This window comes from Vigna unguiculata, chromosome 3, assembly GCF_004118075.2.
Source record: "Vigna unguiculata cultivar IT97K-499-35 chromosome 3, ASM411807v1, whole genome shotgun sequence".
In the NCBI taxonomy this organism is placed as follows: domain Eukaryota; kingdom Viridiplantae; phylum Streptophyta; class Magnoliopsida; order Fabales; family Fabaceae; genus Vigna; species Vigna unguiculata.
This window is the reverse complement of record NC_040281.1, coordinates 15,195,494-15,218,087: the sequence shown is the minus strand read 5'-3', so window position 1 is coordinate 15,218,087 and position 22,594 is coordinate 15,195,494. Positions and strand designations below refer to the sequence as shown.

Below are 22,594 nucleotides of genomic sequence, written 5' to 3'. Positions count from 1 at the left end.
CTGGTTATAAATTTGTCATTAGCTACAACAATTTTCAAAAGGAATTTAGGATTTGCACATTATCAATTGAAATTTTCAACAAAAGCAAGTCAGGGGCATTCGAATAAAAGAAAAAAATATAAAATTATTCAAGTTAAAATAAATTATTTTTCATATACTTAAGAAACTATACAGGCAATAATTGACATTATGCATTTGAATCACGTCTTTTTATTACAAGAATCGAATATATATATATATATATATATATATATATATATATATATATGAGTTCCACTAATTTAAAACTCATTTCTCCTATAAAACTTCTAAGTTAAATGACACAAACTTATTTTTATGAATTCAAATTTATTCCTTCTCACTTGAGTTTCTCCAAGGTCACGATTTCATGTTACTAATCACGCATTAAACATCTCCTATTTTATTTTTCATCAAATATTACAACTTAGATTTTATCAGTTCTAATTTGCGTATTTGAAATATAAACATTCCAAATGCATGTATTTTTTGTTAAAATTGATGAGCCAATATTTTACAATCAAGAGGAGGGTGAATTGATTTTTTCAAACTTTGGTTTGTTCTTTCACTTTAAAACAATTTTTAAAAGGTCTTCAATCAATTAACACACTACATATAATAATGCATAGTTTTAAACATTTAAAATTAACAAGATACCAAAAGATGATGAAAGAAAAGCACAAGAAGCACCAGATTTATAATGGTTCGATTCAAACGAATCTACATCTGGTTTCAAGCAACCCTAGCTAAAAATTCCACTAAATCAAGAATTAGGAGTACAAGATCCACTTACGTAACACCAAAACTTTAGATATGAAAAATCTTGAAAAAATCTTTAAGAAATTCAACTAAGGTAATGCTACACACAATTACCTATACCTATACTTTCATAGTGAAGGAAATAATAAAAACAACAACAAAAAGATCTGAAATGAATCTATCTGAAAAATATGCAAAATTTTACATTACAATCATATGCCAAGTAAGAAAAACTTTAGAACCAATTCAATCTTTTTTTAGTCTTGATGAAAACTTGAAAAACAGTGAAGAATAGTGATGAACTCTCCAAGAACCATCTAGTTTATCTTTCTCTAATATTTGTTATAAGTTCTTTTAAAACTAATGCATAGTTTTAATTTGTAAGCAAGATAGTTTTCTCACATAATTAATTGATTAGGTAATCAATTAATCTGATTGCAATGTTAATTATCATTCTTCAGACTTAACCTAATTGATTAGATTAACAACCTAATCAATTATTATGACAATTTTAACATTTTTAACATACATTACATTTAAAAATAATTCGGTTCATGTCATAATTGTCTCTAATTGATCATGTTGTGATTAAATTGATTTTAAGGATAATCTAACTTGACTCAACATATCTAGACACATATTTATAATCTATTAAGATCTACCTATTCTAAACCATTTTTTATATATGAACATCATCAAAAACAATAACTTGATCTCCTTTTACATAGTAACAACATTTTTAAACTTACACTTCACAATTTTACAACGTGAAATTTAACCTACTATATGAAATTAATAACGGACTCAATTAATTCTTAAAATCTATCATTAAAGTTTTTTGAAATGTTTTCATCGATTGCAGTTTTTAATATTATGTAAACTTGTAGTACTTTAAGTAATTATATTTTAACTTAGGTGTAATATGGGTAGAATAATAGAAAATATTGGTAAAGCTTTAAGAATTAATTAAGTTGTAAATAATTCATAAATTTAATACTTTTAATTATTTTTAATAATTTTTTATATTATATTGAGTGTTTAAAATGCTTTTTATTTTTAAAATATTTTTTCGTTTGTTTTATTATTAATAGAGATAATATAACCGCTATTCATGTCTTCTCATTTCTAATTTATTAATAACTTACTTATTTTTTCTAACTCGTCAATCAACTATTATCATCTATATAAAAAGGAGTTAACTAATGAGTTAAAATAAAATAAAGATGAAAAGAACGAGATGATAATCAAATTGATAACGAAAAAGATAGGAATTATAATTAAATTTTTCCAGAAAAATAAAACCGCATAATACTTAAACAAAAAAAAATTGTAAATGTAAAAATCAATTTTTTTACTATGAACTCAATTAAAATATACAAATTTATAATACACTTAAATTTAACAAAGTTAATCTTTAAATTAAAGAAAAAACTATAAAAGTAAAATTTCGTTATTCTTTTATTTTTAAGGTTTTGGCTATTAAAAGTAACACCTAAAAGTTTATTTCCTTAATTTTTTTTTGAAAGGAAGTAAAAAAAGAATTGTCCAAATCCTGCAAAGTGTTCTATATTTGTCTTTAAATGCTCCAACTTTATCTTTTATAAAGTCTTCTTTTCCCCTTTCACACGTCCCCTTCGTTTTTAGATGTCATTTCAATAAAGCCTTTTTTATTTTTGAAGAATATGTTAAAAACACAATTCAGATTATGATTTTTCTTTATTGTCTGAAATAAAAACTACTTAAATCATAAATAATAACATTTCTAAAGAAATCTTCAATTTTAATAAATTCATATTCATAAAGTCTGCGCTAAGATATTATATTTACTAATAAAGAAAGTTCGTGTAAACAACTTTAATGTTCTTAGTAAACTAAGTATTTTTAAAATAATAGTAGCTGTAATAATTACTTAATAATTTCTATAAAAGGAAGTACTTCATCAATTAACTAAGTGATAAAGTGTGAATTTCTTCACATATTCAACAAGTAAGAATAATTAAATTTTACTTACTTAATTAATTAATTAATTAATCCCACAAACAGACACTGCTCCACATGGAAACTAGTGACTGGAATGAGTCCATTATGTATGCATTGTCAAACCTCACGGGCCCCACTTTTCTCTTCACGCGCGCTCTCATCAAACGGTTCAGATCACACCCGCAATAAACGGAAGTGCATTTCCAAGAACCATGCTCATTCCATCCAACGGCTCACATTTCTTTCTCTCTTTCTCTCTCCTTCAAATCCTTAGACAAAAGAAAATTGCTCCAAAGGCAAAACGCATTCTGGCCGAAATTCTCTGCTTCTTCTTCTTCATCACTTCCCTTCACTGATTCCTCTTTCATTTCGTCTTTTTTTTCTAACAAAATCTTAGGTCTTGATCTGTCACTTTGATCTTTGACTCCCAATTTGTTCGGTTCAAACGTTGCGGTCAATTTTGGTAAAAGTAATTGTTTTTGTGCTGGTGAGGTTCCAGTTTTAAGATCTGTATCGTAAAGTTTGTTTCTTTTTTAAATAACAAGGATATATACTTGTGATGAGTTTTGCTCTACTGTTAGCTAGGGTTTTCTTTCTGAAATTGATTTTCTGTTTTAGTGGGGGGCTTAGTTTGATGCAAAGTTTGGAACTTTACTGTGTAGCTGGCTGTGAAAATTCGTTTATGTTAATGGGTATGTACGTTGAGCGATGGATTATGTGATTCAGATTAGATTTAGGATTTTTCTGAGGATAATCGTGATGCTTTACTGTTATTTCTAGAAAAATCTTGCCTTTACGTTTTAGTATTTTGGAGCTAGATTGAAATGTTTTGTTCTTGAGTCCTTTGGTTACTCTTTTATGGATGGTTGCTTCTTGATTTTAAGATCAAGCCTTACTTTGACACTTTGTTCAGTTTCAGGTTTTGGGGTTTGTCTTATCTGATAATCTGGAGTGGAGCTAAGACAAGATGCCGTGGGTTTCCTTGTTTGTGGATCACAAAAGAAATTGTGTTCGCTTGGTGGTGTTTTTTCGTGTGATTCTGTAAATTAGTTTGCTCAGGTGAGTGTCAATTTGCTTCTACAGTTTGTAGAACTATTCTTGTTTTATATTTTTGTCTTCGATGAAATTTTGATTGGAATGTGTCTTGTAACAGTTTTATGTCTATTTCATGCCATGGAATGAAAACGACTGTGATGTTGGTACAATTGTTTTGTTTCATGGAGAACATGTATCGTTCCTATGACTTGAGACTTATTAATATGTGAAAGGATAAATTGAACATAGCTGCCATAGTTTATGTTTTATGAACATTTTATGGAATCTCATATTATATTGTTTCTTGTCATTGGAGGTGCAGTCCCCATTAGGTTGCAAAGGAACTCTTTTGATTAGTTTTTCTCCATTTCACATCCAAAGCTGTTGGGGGATTTGAGGATGTACTTTGCCATAACAATAAAGAGATACCGAGCTGTGAAGGAAGTTGGACAAATTAAAATGAGTGTTGGAGTCATTGCGTACAACCAATTGATGCTTGTTTGCCAGGTAAGTTTTTCATCTTCCCCACTTTTCTGTTGCCACGGAGGATTTGGGATTTCAACATCAGATGACATTTTTTTATCTTTAGTTTCTAAAAGTATCAATGAGTTTCATTATCTTATTGTGGCTAATAGCTTTACAAAGCAACAGGTTTGAAGGTTTATGATAATGATAACATTTTAAAATGTAAAACATACTTTTGAATGGGGTGGAAGTTCTCTATAATTGTATAAATAGGATCTTGTAGATTTGGTACTGTTATTGCTAACAAGAAATTCAGTTTTGGTTTTCCCCCTTACTACTATTACTGCTGTTTTACACCATTTTTGTTTTGCAGGCTGAGTATTTTCGTCAGTTGCTAAAACCTGTTACGTAGTGTAGCTTTGAGGGACATTGGTTTGGGGGTGGGGATTGCCTTGTATTGTACTTCATCATTAATCATTCAAAAGCTGCAGAGAGATGAAGTTTTAGTTTGGAAAAGTTGGCACTTGATGTTAGATGGAAATTGGAATCACCTTAGCGCCTGCTGTTTAGTTTTAACATTCCTTTAGGAACTTCCTTCCACCTTTAGTACAGAATAATTGCCAGTTGCATAGGCTAAATCAGCATTGCTTCTTGAAATTCAGTCAGATTGAACACATAATATAATGCAGACACAGGAATATTTTCTCCCGGAGAAGATGGTTCTTCCTTTGGCAGATGACTCCATTGATGCTAATGCTCATATGCATGCTCCACTTGCTTCTGCCTTTGATGCTTTTTTACCTTCAGGTGTGGGGCAGATAACACCCTTTGAAAGATTTAAATTGCAGCCCTCTGAGGCATGCCCCAAGAATTTTGTTATCTTTGATCAAACAGATCAGCGAAGTAGGATTATGTTCCATCCTGCAATGACCTACAAATTTAACAGTCCTGGTTTGAATGTTCATGCTAATTTTTCTCAAGATTTTGAGAAGAATAAAGTCAATCAAATAGAAAGAGAATTGTCATCTCCTTTTGAAGAAGATCCTAATGACATTGATGCATTGTTGAGCATAGGAGCTGATGACCTAGAAGACTTTGATGAGGAAGAAGTAAGCACAGCAAGGACTCATGAAAATTATGAAAATTTGTCTGATACTTGCTCCAGTTATTGCTCAAAATCAAGGAAGAAGAGGCTGTCATCATCTTCTGTACACAAGTCTTCTGAAGCTAATGATGGGAATAACAGGGAGATAAAGAGGATGGTGAGGATATTGAGAAAGATTGTGCCTGGTGGAGGTAATCAAATGGATTCTGTTGCTGTTTTAGATGAAGCTGTTAAATATCTTAAGTCTCTTAAAGTTGAGGTGGAACAATTTGGAGTTGAACCATGAAGATTTCAGATGCTGCTGCAACAACAATTGACTATTTCTCCCACCTCGTTTGTTACTACCCTCTCTCACCATCCAAGTTATGACAACAGGTCTTGCAATCTGAGTAATAAATTATGACTGACATTTTACTGATTCAGGTTATGTAAGAAAATACTATAAATAATTGTACTTTTAGGTTGAGCTTTACTGTGTTGCTATGCTGGCCTAAAACTCAATTTTTATTATGCATGCTGTTATGTTATGAATGTACCATAAATATATATGGCTCAAGATAAGTGCTTCTGGTACCCTTGTGAGAATGAGGTTTTTTATGCTGCTGCCAAGCGCCGCTTTAATTTCATTTGATAGTGCGCTCAGTTTGAAGTATGTTTCTTGCAATTGTTGACTTCATTTGCTTTTAAATATGTTTCCAGGCTAAAAGGTCTTTTCCAGAAACAACGGTGTTTTTATGTTGATATGTTATGTAACATGGCTGCTAAAGTTGTGGTTGACTGTTTTTTCTTTTTCTATATTTGATGTGCCATATTATCTTGTAAAAGTGTAAATTTCAAGCAACAAAGATGGTGTTGCATGCATTGTGTGTTTAGGTGCTCTTGTCCCCCAATTAGTTTTGCAGTGTTAGTGGCGCACCATTGAAAAAACCTTTTTCAGTGGGCATCCACCTTTTATGCCGTTTCAGGCCCCATAGTGATTCAAAATCCATTTAGTTGCCTAACCGTTGCCACTGAGATTCTGAATTTTGTACGTATTCCTTTATCGGCATTGCTATAAAGGTAATTAAAGAATTGAGAGATAAAAGCATTTTTTAGAAATTACTGAAAGTACAGTTTTCTGGGCAGTTTGGGATAAAACTTCGTATAACTGTCATCAACACATAAGAAGAATCAAATGAAATCTTCCGTTAATTTATCAAAACTCTCGTTGGATTAACCGAGTTTGGAAAGGTGTAACTTATCAAAACTTTTATTTGTTTTTATTTTCTACAGAAAGCACTCATGGATCCTTTATTTAAAACATCCTAGAACAATAAATCGTATACGGTTTTAATAAAATTTCCACTTTTTAATTGTTCAGCAAACTACTAATATTTTATGATTCTTTCATTTTTCTTTTTCCTTTCCATTTTATGGACCAACAGTACAAACTCTAATAAGATCGAATTAAACCATACACGAAATGATTATGGATCTTCAAACTGTTCCAACCTAATTTCAAGCAGAAATTTCAAATCACGGATCTGATTATGCATCCCGCATCCTGGTGGAGGCTTAAATTGAAGCATATTTTGTTCTAAAATTGTAAATGTCGTGATGAATTTCAGGGGTACAGGATTTGAGTCACATTTTCCCTAGGAGTTAAAAAAGAACTGTTATGATCAGCTGTACCCATAGTCAGTCAAGTCAGCATGATTTGGACAAAAAATAATCTTTCTCGAGATCGATTAATTCATTCAGCTTGGAAGCAGGCTAACATGGTCACCCTGCAACAGCCATATTCATGTCGGACGGGAGTTATTCAAGCTCTGAAAAATACCCAACCAGCATTGAAACAGTAGCGTCCCAAAATTTGTAAAAAGAAAAGAATTTTTCATATATCAAATTGCTGATATATACATTTAGATTTAGATTATAAATACAGTGGGAAGGGAAACCTCTCAGCCTTAAGCACTTGCATCCATCATATCATTTTCTCTTATGCGCTCTTAGGGTTAAACATATTCTGAGGATATCTCAATAAGCTGTCCAAACTCCAGCAGAACAAGACATTTGCAAAGGTTAATGCATAATTATATAGGACTCGCTCTTGATATCTGCAATACTAGCAGCATTTATATCACTAACAGTTCTTATGCATCTTCAAAGCCACACATGACAAAAGCATAACTACTATAAGACTAATAAATGAGCCATGCTTGCTGGTTCACTAGATAAGGTTATATTCTGGATTCCCCTAATGCAATGCCTTTTTATTCTCTTAGGGAAACAATATGATTGTGAACAAGTTTCAAAGCAATCCATGTTCATATGAAAAAAAAACAATTTTCAACAGATGAAGGGATAAGAGAAAAAAATAATTTAGACAATGACGTGAAACGGTTTGCATATTCTGAAATCACTGCATGGATAATTTAACCAAAGGAAGATATATATGATATAGGCACCTGATTCTGCATGCTTGTTGCCGTAGTCCAGCGTTGAGGATGATGAATTGCAATTGAACTATCAGCAACAAAAGTTATTGTTCTAGATTCTTCTGGTACGCCAGCAGCTTCTGCAGGTGGTAATTCTCTCATTACCCACAGTATCACTGCTGAAGGTATTGATGAACCTGGAAGAAGCATCATATTCAGATATAAAGGAGATGAAACCACTTCAGAAAGTTATTGACAATAATACGTTATGCGAAAATTGAACGGAGAACATAAACCAATTATTAAACAGCAGACTTTGTAACACTGTTTCAAATACTGTCACGGAATGAATAGAAGATTTCTGCAAGTGGACTAGTAACTGGTAACTGAATTAACAGCACATACCCACAAAATAATACAAAACGAGTATAAGAGAGGTGTAAGCATCATTCAGACGCTGTTGATGCCAGCTATACTGCATCTGCAATAATAAAAAATAACATAACAAGAAAGTTCAGGAAATCTTAAACCTTTTATCAAGAAAAAAGTAGAATTCTTGCACTCATTTCACTCATACATACAGGGATGTCAGTTAAAAGTTCTACACATGAACTTGATGTGAAGCATAGTACAGAGACAATAGTTAAACCTGCAACCTGAGAAAAATGAATCCGTTAACAATGTATTAAAATTTAATAAACACACAAGCATCACAGCAGAAGCCTGTATATTTCTATCTCAACATACGTCAATATATTTAAAACTAAAATAAGCATATAAATTATGCATCAGATGAAAAGTTCGATTAAATGATGGCAGCCATGGGTGTCAGAGACTAGCATGCCCTCAAAAAAGATTCAAAATCACGAAGGCTAAACATTGTCAAATACTCCAGTGGGAACAGAAATGTAGTACCTTCCACATTTCAGATGAAGGTTTCTCGGCTCTCACTTTGCTCATTTTCAAGCATAATAGGATTCCTGTTTAGAAAATACAGCACATTAAAGTAAAAACAGTTGACATAATAACTTACTAGGCATCAACAATTTAACCCTCACCAAACTATGACCAGCACCTTTTAGCGTATAATTCATCTAACGTTATTATAAAATGAATTTTTATTTGCAAATGGAAATATCTACTCCATGATATTAATACAAGAATAAGAGATCGGAACCTTAATTATTCTTGCATTAATATTCAAGCTATGCTAGTTTAAGTACAACCCATACATTATAGCTTGGTGTTTTATTATCCATATTATTGTCGATCGGTGTTTTATTATCCGGATTATTATCCCTAACCAAGCTATCTATATGGATTGTTTGTGGTGAGTAATAATGCATATAAAAAAAAACATCTTTTCCAACCTGCCAACTAATCAGGGTCAAATGTTATCACAAGAGTCCTGTAACTAAGCAAGAAATGGCACTTAACTATAATTTTGGAAGTTGTCTGAAAAGGCTTTGTTGGAGGAGGATTGTGGTTTGGGAAATCATGCAAATTATAAAATATTATTAAATTTGGAAACAAGAAGCTGCTTTAGTGCAGGTTATGAGTTGTGCAGGTATGCGTACACATGCAAGTACCTCAGCTCAATTTGCTAGACAACAAAATTAGGTTAGGTATCTCACAGATAGGTGAAAGTTTCATTAATCTTTCGGTCAATTTTTCCTAAAGTAAATTTTTATATTAAAATGAAGGTAAGGAAGCCGGAAGGCAGAGAAAGCATGATATATAACCTCTACCTGATTGGAGAGTAGTTAGTTGTTAATAAAAACATAACATGTAATTTAGTGCATAATAATCCATCTTTACCAAAGCCCATATCATCCTAGCATTATATGCTTAGACTTCTTTTGTCATATAAAATTTATTTATGGAACACTACTCTCAATATGTTGGTATAAGCTAGATACTTTTTGTTGCACAATCCGAGGGGAGAAACACTTGGAAGACTTCACGAATCACAAATGGGTTACAAGCCAACACATGTAAGAAAATATGATATCACCTTCAACCTGCAACCTACGAAGGCAATAAGTTTGTGGGTATTACTCACTTATATGCTTACCCATCTTGCCCAACTCACTCTCCAACTCCAAACACCAACCAACTCCCCTTCAAGTCTGCGTCTCCACATCATAACATTTGGATGCTAGGAAGATTTTTGATAAAAAAGAATCATTTGCACATGGGATTCACCACCAATTCTATTACTCGTCTAAGCCAATCACCAAGGCAAACCATCAACTTTGACCCATTAGTTAAGATTTCCCTGCCATTTCTCTCACTTAGATTTCCCAACAATGGTATCAAAGTCTTTTTGTTGATCAACTTAGACAACTATGAATGGTGCTAGTGTGTAAATGATCACTCGTATCAAAGGTGCTTCTGACATTGAATCCAAGCAACGTGCTGGCTAGGTGAATGGCAATGCAAGTAAGGATCACCATTGAGTACTTGTGGACAAGCAAGCGCTCGCACTTGAAGGGGAGTTTACAATGTGGAAGGGACTTACTTGAGAAGGAGTTTGTTAGAATTCAAATATGAGTTGAAGTTCTACATTGTGTAGAAAGGGGCAGGCCAAGCAACATAAAAGTGAGACAAACCCACAAACCTATAACCTTAAAGTTTTCGGTTGAAGGTAGTGTCTTGTTCTCTTATTAGTTTGGCTTATGATCCTTTGGTGGAGTTCTTACCGCTGGATTTCCCAACAAGTGGTCATAGAGGCTTTGATAGATTGTTACCATGTTGAATTTATTCTCAACCAATTGATGTTAAGTGAAGTTGCCTAACAAGTCCCTAGTAATTAGGGCAGACAATGCTGGATTGCCCCATATCTTCTGCGTATACCTCCCAAATTTGGAAATACATGATAGAAACCATATGAATGTTAGAGTTCCACTTCACAAACCTCGGAAGCAACAACAATGCCTATCAGCATTAATATCATATTGTGAACAATGGTGGGTCTAACTTCCTTACAAAAGTGACATCAAAGATGAAGAATTTCCCGAGATTTGTAAGGAGTATTCTAATCATTATTCCTATCTGATTTGGGACATCTCAACACATCCCTAACAATTACGACTGAACATTTGCAGCATGATGCATGCAGGATTAGACATTTTCAAAGATTAGATAGCCTCTAAAAGCATATTAGAGTTCATCTTAAAACTAATTGGCGTTAAGTTGCCTAACAAGTATATAAACTGTGCCTCAGTAATTGACTTGGACCTAATGATTGGAATTTTCCCACATGGTACCGAGTATGCTACTCTTTTATGTATATTCAATCTTGGGTATCATAAAAAAGTACAGTATTTTTTTTTATCAAGAACAATCCTAGGTATGTTACTATAACAGCAAGTACGTTTTTGAACTATACATGTTATTATTTGTCTATATTTGTATTTGTAAATCACAAGGAATAATAATCAAATCCTACCTCTTTTCGTAGTTATAAGCATAAAATAAAGATCAAAATTTTCTTGTTCTCAAATATAAACAAATTTTAACTACTTTTACTTCATATAATGATAATTTTCCTAAAATACCCTAACTTTAATTAATGTCTGACTTTTGGTTAAAAAATAAAGATAATCAGCTTAATATATATATATATGTATCTAGGTTCAGCATTGCTCATCAACACATGCATTTCCTCAGACAAATTAGGTATATATCCACTCAAGCACAAGAAAAAAATTGCATTCAAATTTACTGAAACTCAATGGAGAAATAGAATAGTAGTTGCTCACCATAACAGGCTAATGCTCCTCCCAACAAAATCATTCCAATAGCAGAAAGATCTAAATATACCTGCAAGATAATTTTGGTCACAAACCATACTTCAAAGGGTTTTTCGAATCAGCACAGCACTGCTATAATACCAAAATAGGTCCTAATTCAATCTTCTAGTTGGCCTGCTACACTAAACTGCTTCACTACAGCAGCCCCTCACTACAGCAGCCCCTGCAGGCAGGGTCCGCTTAACTGTTATAGCAGAGCTATAGTGTGCTACTTCAAACATTGATTATAAACAATACTAACCAAAGCCTTGTTCCACTGGGTATTGGCTATATGAATCAAATGATAACATTGTATTTTGTCATTAACTAAATACTCAGCAAGTCCATTTTAGATCCAAGTCCTTTTTCATTGATCGATTATAAGCAAAAGCTAAAATGACAGTGCCCATACCTGAGCTGTCACTTCAGAATCAATGGGATTATTTCCTATACCAATCCAGATTACCAAAGCAAATGCCATCATGGTAATGAAAACTAGCAATGTAACCTGGAAAATCATTAATCATCATTATACACAAATGAAATACATTTTAAAGTAAATTATTAGACAACAGTCATAATAAAGAGGAAAAAGGATACCACAATCGGAATTACATAACAAAAAACCATTGTTTCCCATACCAAAATCACAATCTTTTGCCGATTTCCAACACGAGAGAGCCGAAGAGGAAAGCACTTTCGATGGCTATCTATGTTTGCTATGTTTGATTCATTGGATGTCTTTTCCAGCAGAGGGTTCTCACAAAAACTTCCTTCGTAGTCATCATCATCATCTGCCTGATGGCAAAGGTCAACCCTGCAAAAGGAAGCCCCAGCACGAAGAAACTAGTTCATATTTAGCTATGCAACAATAACAACAAATCTTTATCCCACTAGATAAGGTTGGCTGCACATATCACACAATAACAATAACCCGTTATGGCTTGATTTTATTTTATTTTTGTTTGAGATGCTTCTGTCTAACAAAAGACAATTAATAACTAATAATATCATGTCTAAGAGATTCAAATCACAATAAAATCAAATTAAAACACCACAAATTTCAAGTTCAAAACTTAACATAACAACAAAACATAGTGAAGGAGTTGCTAGTTCAACGTGTGTAGGGTGGACTTGCAGTCTGCGACAGCAGACATAATGATGGCATCAGCATAAATGGTAGGGTCAACGGAAGCAGGAGCAATGGCAGTGGCAGCAATGGCATCAGCAGCAGGGTTCAGCGAGTCTGCTCAATACTGAAGGAGACTGTTTGTTCAATACGGGTAGGGTGTCTTACGTCAATGTTTTGTTGTGATGTTTGGTTTGGGTTGAGTTGTACGACCCAGCTCACCTTTTTAAAAGAAAAAACACTTAGGCTGACTCCCGCTGGGAAAATAAGAAAAGAAAGAAGATCAAGGTTTCACTATCTTGGGTCGGGTCACACAGACCAGAGTCTTCTTCTCACTGATGCTACCGGTTCTTTCGGATGTGCGCCATTGCTACTCCTCTGATTCGCACAGGCATGACTGCTACTCTTTCATTTCACGGTGCCACACTGGCACTCTGCAACTTCTTCCATGACTGTCCCGCAATGCTATTTTGTGACACCACCATGACTGCCACTTGGATGCCAATAAAAAACTGCATTGCCACCACCATGTTGTGGTGGCAAGCTATAAATCCACTGATTTTTGCCATAGGAACACTGACTAACAAATAATGTGGTGATCTACGTAGAGAATCTTTTCATGAATTACATGATAGTCAATCTCACCACTGTTCATTTATTCATGCAAAATTGGATTAGGAGGCGAAGTACAATGTGGTAAGAGCCATAAGCCTGTACTGTGCCTCTATATTGGACATTGCAAAAAGAGAAGACACTTGGGCTGACTATCCGTTGAGAAAATAAGAAGAAAAGAAAGAATATTAGGGTTTTCACTATCTTAGGTTGGATCATGCGGACCCAAGTTTTCTACTCCTTTGTTTCGCATAAGCGTTGCTCTACTCCTTTGGTTTGCACGAGCACCAAGCTTCACTTTCATTTCCCATGGGCACCGTGATGCCACTCCATAACTCTGACCATGTTTGCTTTGTGACGACGCTCTGCGATGGGTCACCATGGAAAACCTACATTGCCACTGCCATGTTGTGGTGGGTGGCAAGCTATAACTCTGCCACCGATTTCCACCATAGCCTTTCTATAACGGATTTTTTACAACACTGGAAATGAATATGTTGTTAGGAGTACAATAGCCATTAAATCACCTATTAGTTGGACAACCTGTTGAAGTTCATGTGAGTTAGAGTCTCACATTGTATAGAAATTGACAAATTGAGTAATATAACTTAGAAAGACCCACAAATCTATTGTCTTCAGATTTTTAGCTGAAGGTAAAGTTTTAAATCTCATATGTGGTTGCCTAGTGGCCCATTAGTGAAATTGTCCCCCAAGTTTTTCTTCCCTTTGGATTGCCCAACAAGTAGTACAAGAGTTGATGGTTTATCTTATTGATAAGCTTAGACGAGCACAATGGAGTTCCTAGTGGATCAATAAGTCACCCTTGTATTGAATGTTTTCCTAGGAGGGATATATACGCGATAAATTTTGTTGAGGTGAATGACAATAAAAATATGGATACTCATGGATCAGCGCTTATGGTTGAGGGAAAGCGTACCAATGTGATAAGGACTCTCTTGTGGGGGAGATTGTTGGAGTTTAAGCATGAGTTGGAGTCGCACATAAGAATCAAGTAAATACACCGGTTATAAGAACATATTTATAGAACACTTAGCAGTTTGCTTCATTCTGTTCATCTGTTCAGTGGGCTTGCGCGACTCGCATTTGCAGTGCGGGGGTGCGGCGGTGGGGCGACAGTGGTGCGGTGGTGGTCGCACGACGATGCAGTGGTCCTCTGTTCTGAGCAGTGAGGTTTCTTTTGTTTTGTGCTGGGAGAGTGTTTCTGATTTTAGGGTCAACGTGGTGATTGTGGCGCACCTAGCCTTTTGTGCTTTCATGAGTGAACAAATAATCCTATGGCTTTTTTGGTGGCTAAGAATTGGGCCTGTTTTTAACCTAAAATTTTAACTCATTTAATTTAAAATATTTAAAGTGCAATTCGTAAATGGTAACTACTTCTAAAATTAATAATGCACCCAAAAGAAAAAAAAGGTGACTATGGAAAATAGTCATTGAATTAATCAATTTGCCCATCTCGACCTACTCTGTTCATGGAAATCCAATGATATCTAACAATAGATTTACTAAGAAGGGAATACACGTCCAAGTATGATTGGATTATAAAATTTTTATTTCATCAATCATGGCTTCTTGCCAACCTGGGTGAGAAGTACTTCATGAGGAGACTTAGAAATAGTTGAAGAAGACAATGGAGAAACAAAAGCATACTATGAAGGTGATAATATGAGATAATTGAGAAAACTGTCGATGGGATGATGATAGGACAATTATGCAGGTATAAAGAAGGGAAGAAGAAGAGGGATATGGTCCACAATGCTTTGCATTCTCACGCATCCTCGTACAATGAATTGCATTATTTTGTACCTTACTATTGACTTTTTGCTTTCCATTCTTCACCACCAAACAGTTGCAAGTTTGCAACCATCACGGGTCAAAGTTGAAATCATTTGTTGTGTGCATGACATTGTACATGTTGGTTCTATCATATGCACAAATGAAACCCCTCACCACCCTTAACGACCTCTTTCAAACAATACTTAATCAAGATATTTGATATGTTCAAAATCTACATGAGAACAATCACATCATATATTAGGTGCATCTTTACTTTTGGGTCATGCTATAGGTTCCAACTTTTTCTTCCCGTACCGAATGTGATTATTTACTTTTACAAAAGCTTCCACTTTCCTCTCAAACTTATTTTCAACTTTTTTATTTTTTTTGTTTAAGTCCAAAACACATGGATACACGCTCATTGGTATAGATATAGGCATCACAGTTACAACCAACATAAGTATGGGTCCGCATATAGGTGCTCATTGGTAGGGTTATTGAAAGGTTGCTTGTAATTTTGCATCTTGTACACTCTTGAGTACTCTTAATTATAATTAAGAAGAGATATTATAAAATAAGGAACAAAATCAATAACTAATAATGGGAAATATTTGCTAAGATATTTACCTATTTTTGTAATCAAATCATATTTCCCTATTTAATGTAAATCAAATCATATCTTTAACACTCCTCAAGTTGGAGCATATGTGTATCATGTGATTCAAGCTTGTTATGAATGTCATAAACATGAGATCCATTGAGAGACTTAATGAACAAGTCAGTCAGTTGATTGGAGTTGACAAAGTCAATAATGACAAAGCTTCATGCATCAATTTGGTCCAAATGCGTCAAGAGACAAGTCATGGAGCTAGTGGCCCATGGCAACTATTGGTCCAGAGTTAGGTACCATACCATAATGGTTGCTAAAGAAGGGAAACTCTGTTCGCGATAAGGTTTGTTTGACTAACAAAGAGAAAACAATGGTCAAATAGGGTGGTGGATAGCAAAGAGCAAAAATGCTCAAAGAGTGTGGTGGTTGCCCAAGAGCAAGGACGCCCTAAGAGTGCGACAACTGACATGAAGCAAAATGCTCAAAGGGCGCTCAAAGCTGCAGAAGAGCAAAAATGAATAGAGAGTGCTCGCAACTACCAAAGACCAAAAGTACTAAGAGGACGTGATTACTTCTAGAGAGCAAAAAATGCTCCAAGGACGCAGAGGCTGCCAAAGAGAAATTTTTTTTGCAACGGGTATTGTTTACTCAAGAGAGTCAAAGTAATGAAGTTGAGGGTATTGTTTAACCCAAGAGAAAAAAAGTCAAGTTGTGGCCAATGTCCCTAGAGAAAAAGTCATTATCTAACAGCAGATGAATGACAAAATAGGCGAGAATGGTACTACTACTCTTATTTCATATTGTAATAATTGCTTGTGATTGTGTATTATTTTGTACACACGAGTGCTCTATTTATATTGAAGAGATGAAATAATAAGGAACAAAATCATTACCTAATAATAGAAAACATTTGCTAAGATGTTACCCTATTCGATGTAATCAAATCATACAAATTCCCTATTTAATGTAATCCAATCATATCTTTAAAAGGGGTAATGTCATTAAATTTACCACCTACATAAGCATGTGGGTATTGGAACATGTAATTTTACCAAGCACCTATCCATTGACATCCCTACTAAAGAGGGTTTGCAAGTACTTGCTATAAGTAAATTTTTCTAGCAACCAGTGCCAGTTAATCAAACAAATTTAAATGTCATAACAATAAGCAAGATTACATACCAGAAGGATAAAAGAAGAAGAAATGCTGCAAAAAAAAGTACTTTGGGGAAAGCTGCAAAACAATTTTCAACAATTCAAACATTTTAATTTAGGATGAAAATATATCACAGGTGTCTAGTCAATAAAGAATGGAGGCCTACCCATAAACATGAAACCACAAGAGTGTGACCAAAAGGTCCATCCCTTGCAAGAAGCAACAAGTGTCAATGCCAAATAAAGGACATAACCTGAAATTTTAAAATCAGTAGTTTAGAAGGATTAAAGAGAAACCAAGGGGAGGATATGAATTATGGACAGCTCATATTTTATTCATCGATGCATGCATTTAGTTACAAGTTAATAAAAGAGAACCTTTCACATATTGAACAACAGACGACAAAGACGTTATCAAAAGAATGCCTCTTTTGCACAGAAGAACTGTTATGCATGAAAGTAAGGTGGTTTTACATTAAGCTCATTGCCCAGACCCTAACTTATGCCAAAGCTGACTTAGGTTATTTAGATGGGCATGCAAGGCACCCATGATATCAGCCTTTGCAATCTTGGAAGGCCATAATAATGTGAGACTTGCCAAGTTTTCAATTATGATCAAGGAGCATGAACATTGAATTCACCTTGATAAAGTTATAAGGCAAAATTGGGGCCCCATTTCAGTGCACAATCAAATATATCATGATCTATGAAAAGATACTCGAAATCTGTTTTCCATTAAATGCAAGATTCCCAATATATGTCTGCCTTTCACTGTACAACAGATAAGAGTTGGACTAACTGCCAGAGTCCAAGACTTCAGTACTTGACCTATACATTTAAAGAATTTTTACAATTAACATGAAATAGCATGATTTTCATTTTGAATTTCTAACCCGCAAGTGGATTTGGTGAAATATTCATAATAGAAATTTAGTCTATACGCACACATACATGGAAGAGAGGAGAGGGGAATTGAAACTATAGTTTCTAAAGGTTGTAACAGGGTACTGCCTCTGCAGCAGACTTACTATCAAGTTTAACAATATGCTAAAGAATGCTGACCAAGGCCCAAGCTGTCAGTCCTATAGCCTTTAGGGGTCAATCTGGGATTCATTCCCATCTTCAGCACCCATTCTCATGAAAAATGGAAAAGAAAATGCTCAGGAATAAGGAATACAAATCCTTTTCTCCGTGGCATTCAAATTCTGAGTATATTTAGCACTGCCAATAGTGTAGCAAGTACTGGACAAAATATCAAAATGGGCTCCTATAGTGTAGCAAGCCTGAAATGCTAAATGGCTTAAATTAACCAGAGGTACAAGAGAGGAAATGATGACAAATACGTAACACATAACAATATACTTGAACATCAAAAGTAAAATACAACTAACCCAAGTTAGAAGAGCCGATCAACAGATGGAACACCTGCAATGCACCATATTTACATTTCATTAGAAGCTTAATATGTATAAAAAGAATCTTGAGGTAATAGCAAGTAAAAAAGCCTAGAACTGAGTAGAGCATGGAAACTAAAAATCCATAAAAGTTTATACATTCATAAAATTCAAAGATATAAGTAGAATATTACTATGAGCAATGTTATACAAATGCCTAACTGTATTGCAATATTTCTGTCCTTGCTTATTATAAAGCACGGCACTAACTTGAACTATTTCATAGACAGTCGGACATTACATTGTGATGAGAAATTGTTGCATACATTCAGCATTCAAGATTCTTATCTAACCCCGCAAATCATCAGAAAAATATACAAAGGATGCAAAGCAGAAAGGATAAAGAAGGGCGGTTGAACTCCACAGTGAGAGCAGCACAGACTTTCTTCCATCTAGAAATTAGGAAACAAGTAGTCACAAAAACACATTCTTCTAGCCTTCAATATACACACATTTGACCAATAACTCATCCTAAAGCTCTAGTGAATGCTACAATGGAAACCCTCTCAAATTTTCATAATTAGTATAGACATTATTCCAACGGCACTGTTATACACAGAGGCTACAGCACTACCAGTAAGTGGCGAATGGCAACCGAAAATTTAATAAATTTACAATATATACAGATTTATCTATTTAGAAAAGATCCAGTTATAGCAGATAATTCGACAAGTAGCCTTTAAAACGCACTTACTTTTTGCCGAGTCAAACCAAGCTGCGCGTTTCTCAAGTGAATCCTCATCAACTGGAGCACCCAACAAAAAAGAAAAGAAAAACCCGACAATAAGTAAACGCAAATAACTTCAATCTTCAGCACTTCCACTTTAGCACAGAGCTTAATATCTCAAATCAGTTTCATCGAATTCCAAAAACTTAACAGTGACGAAGTGCAACCACAAAAAGTCAACTTAAAGGGTGGCAAAAATTAAACCAATTAACCACTCAAGCATACTACTAAAACTGACAATTGAATATTTAAAACAACCGGTTACACAAAAAACCCTGAAAATGAAAACTGCTCATAACATCAAATGATTGAATTCGGGAAACCGTCACTGCTCACGATGACGGAGAAGAAACAGACAAAAAGGCTCAAAATGCACGTTTCGTTTATCCTCCCAAATTTAACACATTCTCTCGTTTAAGCACGTTCCTTATCGAAATTAAAGGAGAAAACCTAAATTGCGGAGTGAGGCAAAAATGCAGGAAGCGGCGTAAGCGAAAACCTGAAAGAAGGCAAGGGAAGCAACGAGAGCGTGAAGAAAAGCGAGAGCGAGATTCACAACGAGGACAAGACGCGGAAAACAGTGAGCGTCTCTGAATCCCGACATGGCCTCGTGCGTTTGAAACAAACAAACACCGCTTGCGTTGTTCTTTCTCCTTCTCCTCTGTTCTACTCACTCCTCCAGATCTACGCGTATATACGCATATGCATGTGATGCGTGGGTGTATCGTATCGCATCGCAGATTCATTCACAGCATCCACGGCACCAACAAAACGTGACACAGTTAGCTTATTTAGTGGAGGGGCATCCATCGGAAAATAAAATAAAATAAAATAAAATATAAAAGCTAATAATAAATATAGTAATTAATTAATTAATTAATTAATAATATAAGGGGAACCCACGATAAGAATTATGGTCGTGGGTGAGAAAGCAAGGGCCACTTCATCTCTTGCTTCTTTTCCGTCACACACTGTACATAAACATTGTCGCCTTTTTAGTTTTTTTCTTTTTAGATAAAATAAAGCCACCACCTCCTTTCGTTGACTTTCTGCTTTGACTCTTCTTTCCCAATGTCACGTGCGGCTTTTAAATCATTTTGTCTTTAATTAATAGCTACTTATTTGCTTGATTAATTCATTAATTGTGTTCTTCTCTCCACACTCCATGTTGGGCCTACAATTGGTGGGCTAATTGGCCTTTAAATTATTTAATTTTTGTTTATGATGTTTTTTAACTTTATATTTTGGTTTTATCCCTCAACGTCATCTTAGACACTATTTATTTTGTTGTTTAAAACGATGTATTTTTTTAACCAAAAACAAATACAAAAATTATTTTAGAGACTAAATAAAGTTAATAAATAGAAACTAAAGTTAAATAACTTATAAAGTTAAAAATAAATAATAATAAGACGTAAATCTCATTTTTGTCACTAGTAATTTGACTTGTGCTAAATCAATTTCTATACTTACCAAATTATTGCTTTGTAAATGTAATAATGGGAAATGAAGATTGAGGTGACTTTGTGAACAAAGTCATGTTATGTTGTGATTAAGGATGGCAACGGGTCGGATTGGACACGGATAGTGCCTATCCGCAACCCGACCCGCAAAAAAAAAAATCCGTCTGTTATCCGTCCGTTTATCCGTCGGGTATCTGCTTAAAAAATACATGTGGATATTTTTAAAACCCGCGGGTACCCGTGGATATCCGATACCCACAAATATTTTAAAAAAATATGTATTTTATAAAATTTTTAATATAAAATTATAAAAATAAAATATAAATAAAATTAAATTATAATTATAATTAAATTTGACATAATAAAATATATTGTTACTTCTAATTTTAATTAAATTTAACTTAATAAAATATAAATTAAATTTTAATTTTAATTTTTTGCGGGTAACGGGGTATCCGCAGGTACGGATAGTATGATACCCGTACCCGACCCGTTTATAAGCGGGTATTAAAATACCCGCTACTCGCTACCCGCAGGTAATAAATACCCGCGGGTAGTAACTATCCATCACGGATTTTATCTGCGGATATTCGCGGGCACAAATATTTTTGCCATCCCTAGTTGTGACAACTTCAGTTTTGAATAACTGAACTAAGGTCGAGTCATGTTGTGACTATGACGACTTCGGTTCTCTAAAATTGAAATCATCATAACATAACACGACTTCAGTTCATTTCGTTCAAAACTGAAGTCATCACAATGTAGTACGACTTCATTTCAATTTATTTCAAAATTGAAGTTGTCTCAAGCTACGACGACAATTTCACTTTTAATATAAGACTTCTTCGTTATAAAAGTCATGTCAACTTGACATGACTTGGCTATATGCATTTTTTTTTTTAACTTGCACCATTCTAAATGAAATTATACCAAATGGTGAAAAAGATCTAAGATATGCTATAGGTTTGTTTGATTTTTGATAGTTACTTTTATCAATTACGAAGAATTAATATAGGAAGAATAATGTATATGCATATTTTATAAACATATTAGAGTCTTTTTAGTGTTTTATTATAAATATAAATATTTTTTACTGGTAAAAAAACAGAGAATAGATATATTATTATCTCTATATATTGGATAAATCTATGTTTATATATAAAATAAATTTTAGATATATTTATAATGTTAAAAAGTATTTATATTTTAATTAAATTTCTAGTTAAAGCAAATCTCATAAAATAGTAAATTCTAAGAAGAATTATTACTAATCTAAATTAATTTATGTTAAACATATTACTCGATAATTTACATGTTAAAAAATGTCTAAATTAATATATTAGTAAATATTTCATTTTCACAATATCAAAATTAAAATATTTATAAATTAAATAAATAGAAATAAATAGAAACAAAATTAAAAAATAATCATGCAGAAGAGTGTTATATATATATATATATATATATTTTGTCTTTAAAAAATAAAAATGATGTGTAATTGGTGTAAAACATAAAATATCAATATAAGAAAATATTATATACCAGAGTAATATACCTCTAATAAGAAGGAGCACAAACATTCTATCAAAGTTAATCATTGTATAAAAGGTTGATATACACTTTTTTTTTTCTTTCGGTACTTAAACCACCTTCATCTATGATGACATGAACAAATATGTTATGCTCACCAGTAAATATTGTATATATATAAGAAGCATCATGATCATAGAAGTATTGAAGGAATATAACTACATCAATTAGTCTCTCTTCCTACCATATATGTTTGGTATTATATGATCTAGTGCAACTAAAATGAAAAATTGTACAGAAAAGACAAAAGAACACAATATGATAAGAAACAATGATATATTTTATTGATAAGTTCGTGATAAACACATGCAATAATTGAATACAACAATTCACAAAGTGCTAAAACAACAAAAAAGTGAATAATAGATTACAAAATGTTAGTAATACTATTATATAACTAACAATATAATAGAATGACATAAAGTCTTGAATAACTAATAGTATAAACCATCTAAGAATAATCAATAGTAGACACTTGAGCTATAAA

At 33.6% G+C, this 22,594-nt stretch overlaps 2 protein-coding genes across 8 annotated transcripts; one reads left to right on the top strand and one right to left on the bottom strand.

Moving 5' to 3' along the window:
- The first annotated feature begins 2,969 nt into the window (after nucleotides 1-2,969).
- Nucleotides 2,970-5,935, top strand: LOC114177737 (transcription factor bHLH144). 5 transcript variants are annotated; one of them, XM_028063236.1, is made up of 4 exons: nucleotides 2,971-3,244; nucleotides 3,671-3,816; nucleotides 4,115-4,299; nucleotides 4,631-5,935. In XM_028063236.1, the coding sequence occupies exon 4, from the start codon at nucleotides 4,941-4,943 to the stop codon at nucleotides 5,646-5,648; it is 708 nt and encodes a 235-aa protein (XP_027919037.1). In that variant the 5' UTR covers nucleotides 2,971-3,244; nucleotides 3,671-3,816; nucleotides 4,115-4,299; nucleotides 4,631-4,940; the 3' UTR covers nucleotides 5,649-5,935. The 5 variants fall into 5 exon arrangements, 3 of the variants coding, with proteins under 3 accessions (XP_027919037.1, XP_027919038.1, XP_027919039.1); XM_028063237.1 differs by having other exon boundaries at nucleotides 2,974-3,244; nucleotides 3,677-3,816; XM_028063238.1 differs by having other exon boundaries at nucleotides 2,987-3,226.
- A 939-nt stretch (nucleotides 5,936-6,874) lies between these two features.
- LOC114175650 (tobamovirus multiplication protein 1) lies at nucleotides 6,875-20,032 on the bottom strand. 3 transcript variants are annotated; one of them, XM_028060420.1, is made up of 14 exons: nucleotides 19,958-20,032; nucleotides 19,554-19,738; nucleotides 19,022-19,072; nucleotides 18,265-18,298; nucleotides 17,041-17,127; nucleotides 16,901-16,952; nucleotides 12,216-12,390; nucleotides 11,986-12,081; nucleotides 11,544-11,604; nucleotides 8,695-8,759; nucleotides 8,361-8,435; nucleotides 8,185-8,260; nucleotides 7,810-7,976; nucleotides 6,887-7,128 (listed from the first exon to the last, which is right to left on the bottom strand). In XM_028060420.1, exons 2-14 carry the CDS (start codon nucleotides 19,656-19,658, stop codon nucleotides 7,099-7,101), a joined length of 1,074 nt encoding a protein of 357 aa, XP_027916221.1. In that variant the 5' UTR covers nucleotides 19,659-19,738; nucleotides 19,958-20,032; the 3' UTR covers nucleotides 6,887-7,098. The 3 variants fall into 3 exon arrangements, with proteins under 3 accessions (XP_027916223.1, XP_027916221.1, XP_027916222.1); XM_028060422.1 differs by lacking the exon at nucleotides 19,958-20,032 and having other exon boundaries at nucleotides 6,875-7,458; nucleotides 19,554-19,844; XM_028060421.1 differs by lacking the exon at nucleotides 19,958-20,032 and having other exon boundaries at nucleotides 6,887-7,170; nucleotides 19,554-19,844.
- Between the last annotated feature and the right edge of the window lie 2,562 nt (nucleotides 20,033-22,594).

Bases quoted from the DNA above. Each gene is read 5' to 3' on its own strand.
- LOC114177737 (XM_028063236.1), top strand. From the start codon at position 4,941: ATGCAGACACAGGAATATTTTCTCCCGGAGAAGATGGTTCTTCCTTTG.
- LOC114175650 (XM_028060420.1), bottom strand. From the start codon at position 19,658: ATGTCGGGATTCAGAGACGCTCACTGTTTTCCGCGTCTTGTCCTCGTT. The intron at 11,605-11,985 runs GTATGGGCACTG...ATTATCTTGCAG, and splicing joins ATTCTGAAGTGACAGCTCAG to GTATATTTAGATCTTTCTGC. The intron at 8,760-11,543 runs GTGAGCAACTAC...TTTTCTAAACAG, and splicing joins AGGAGCATTAGCCTGTTATG to GAATCCTATTATGCTTGAAA.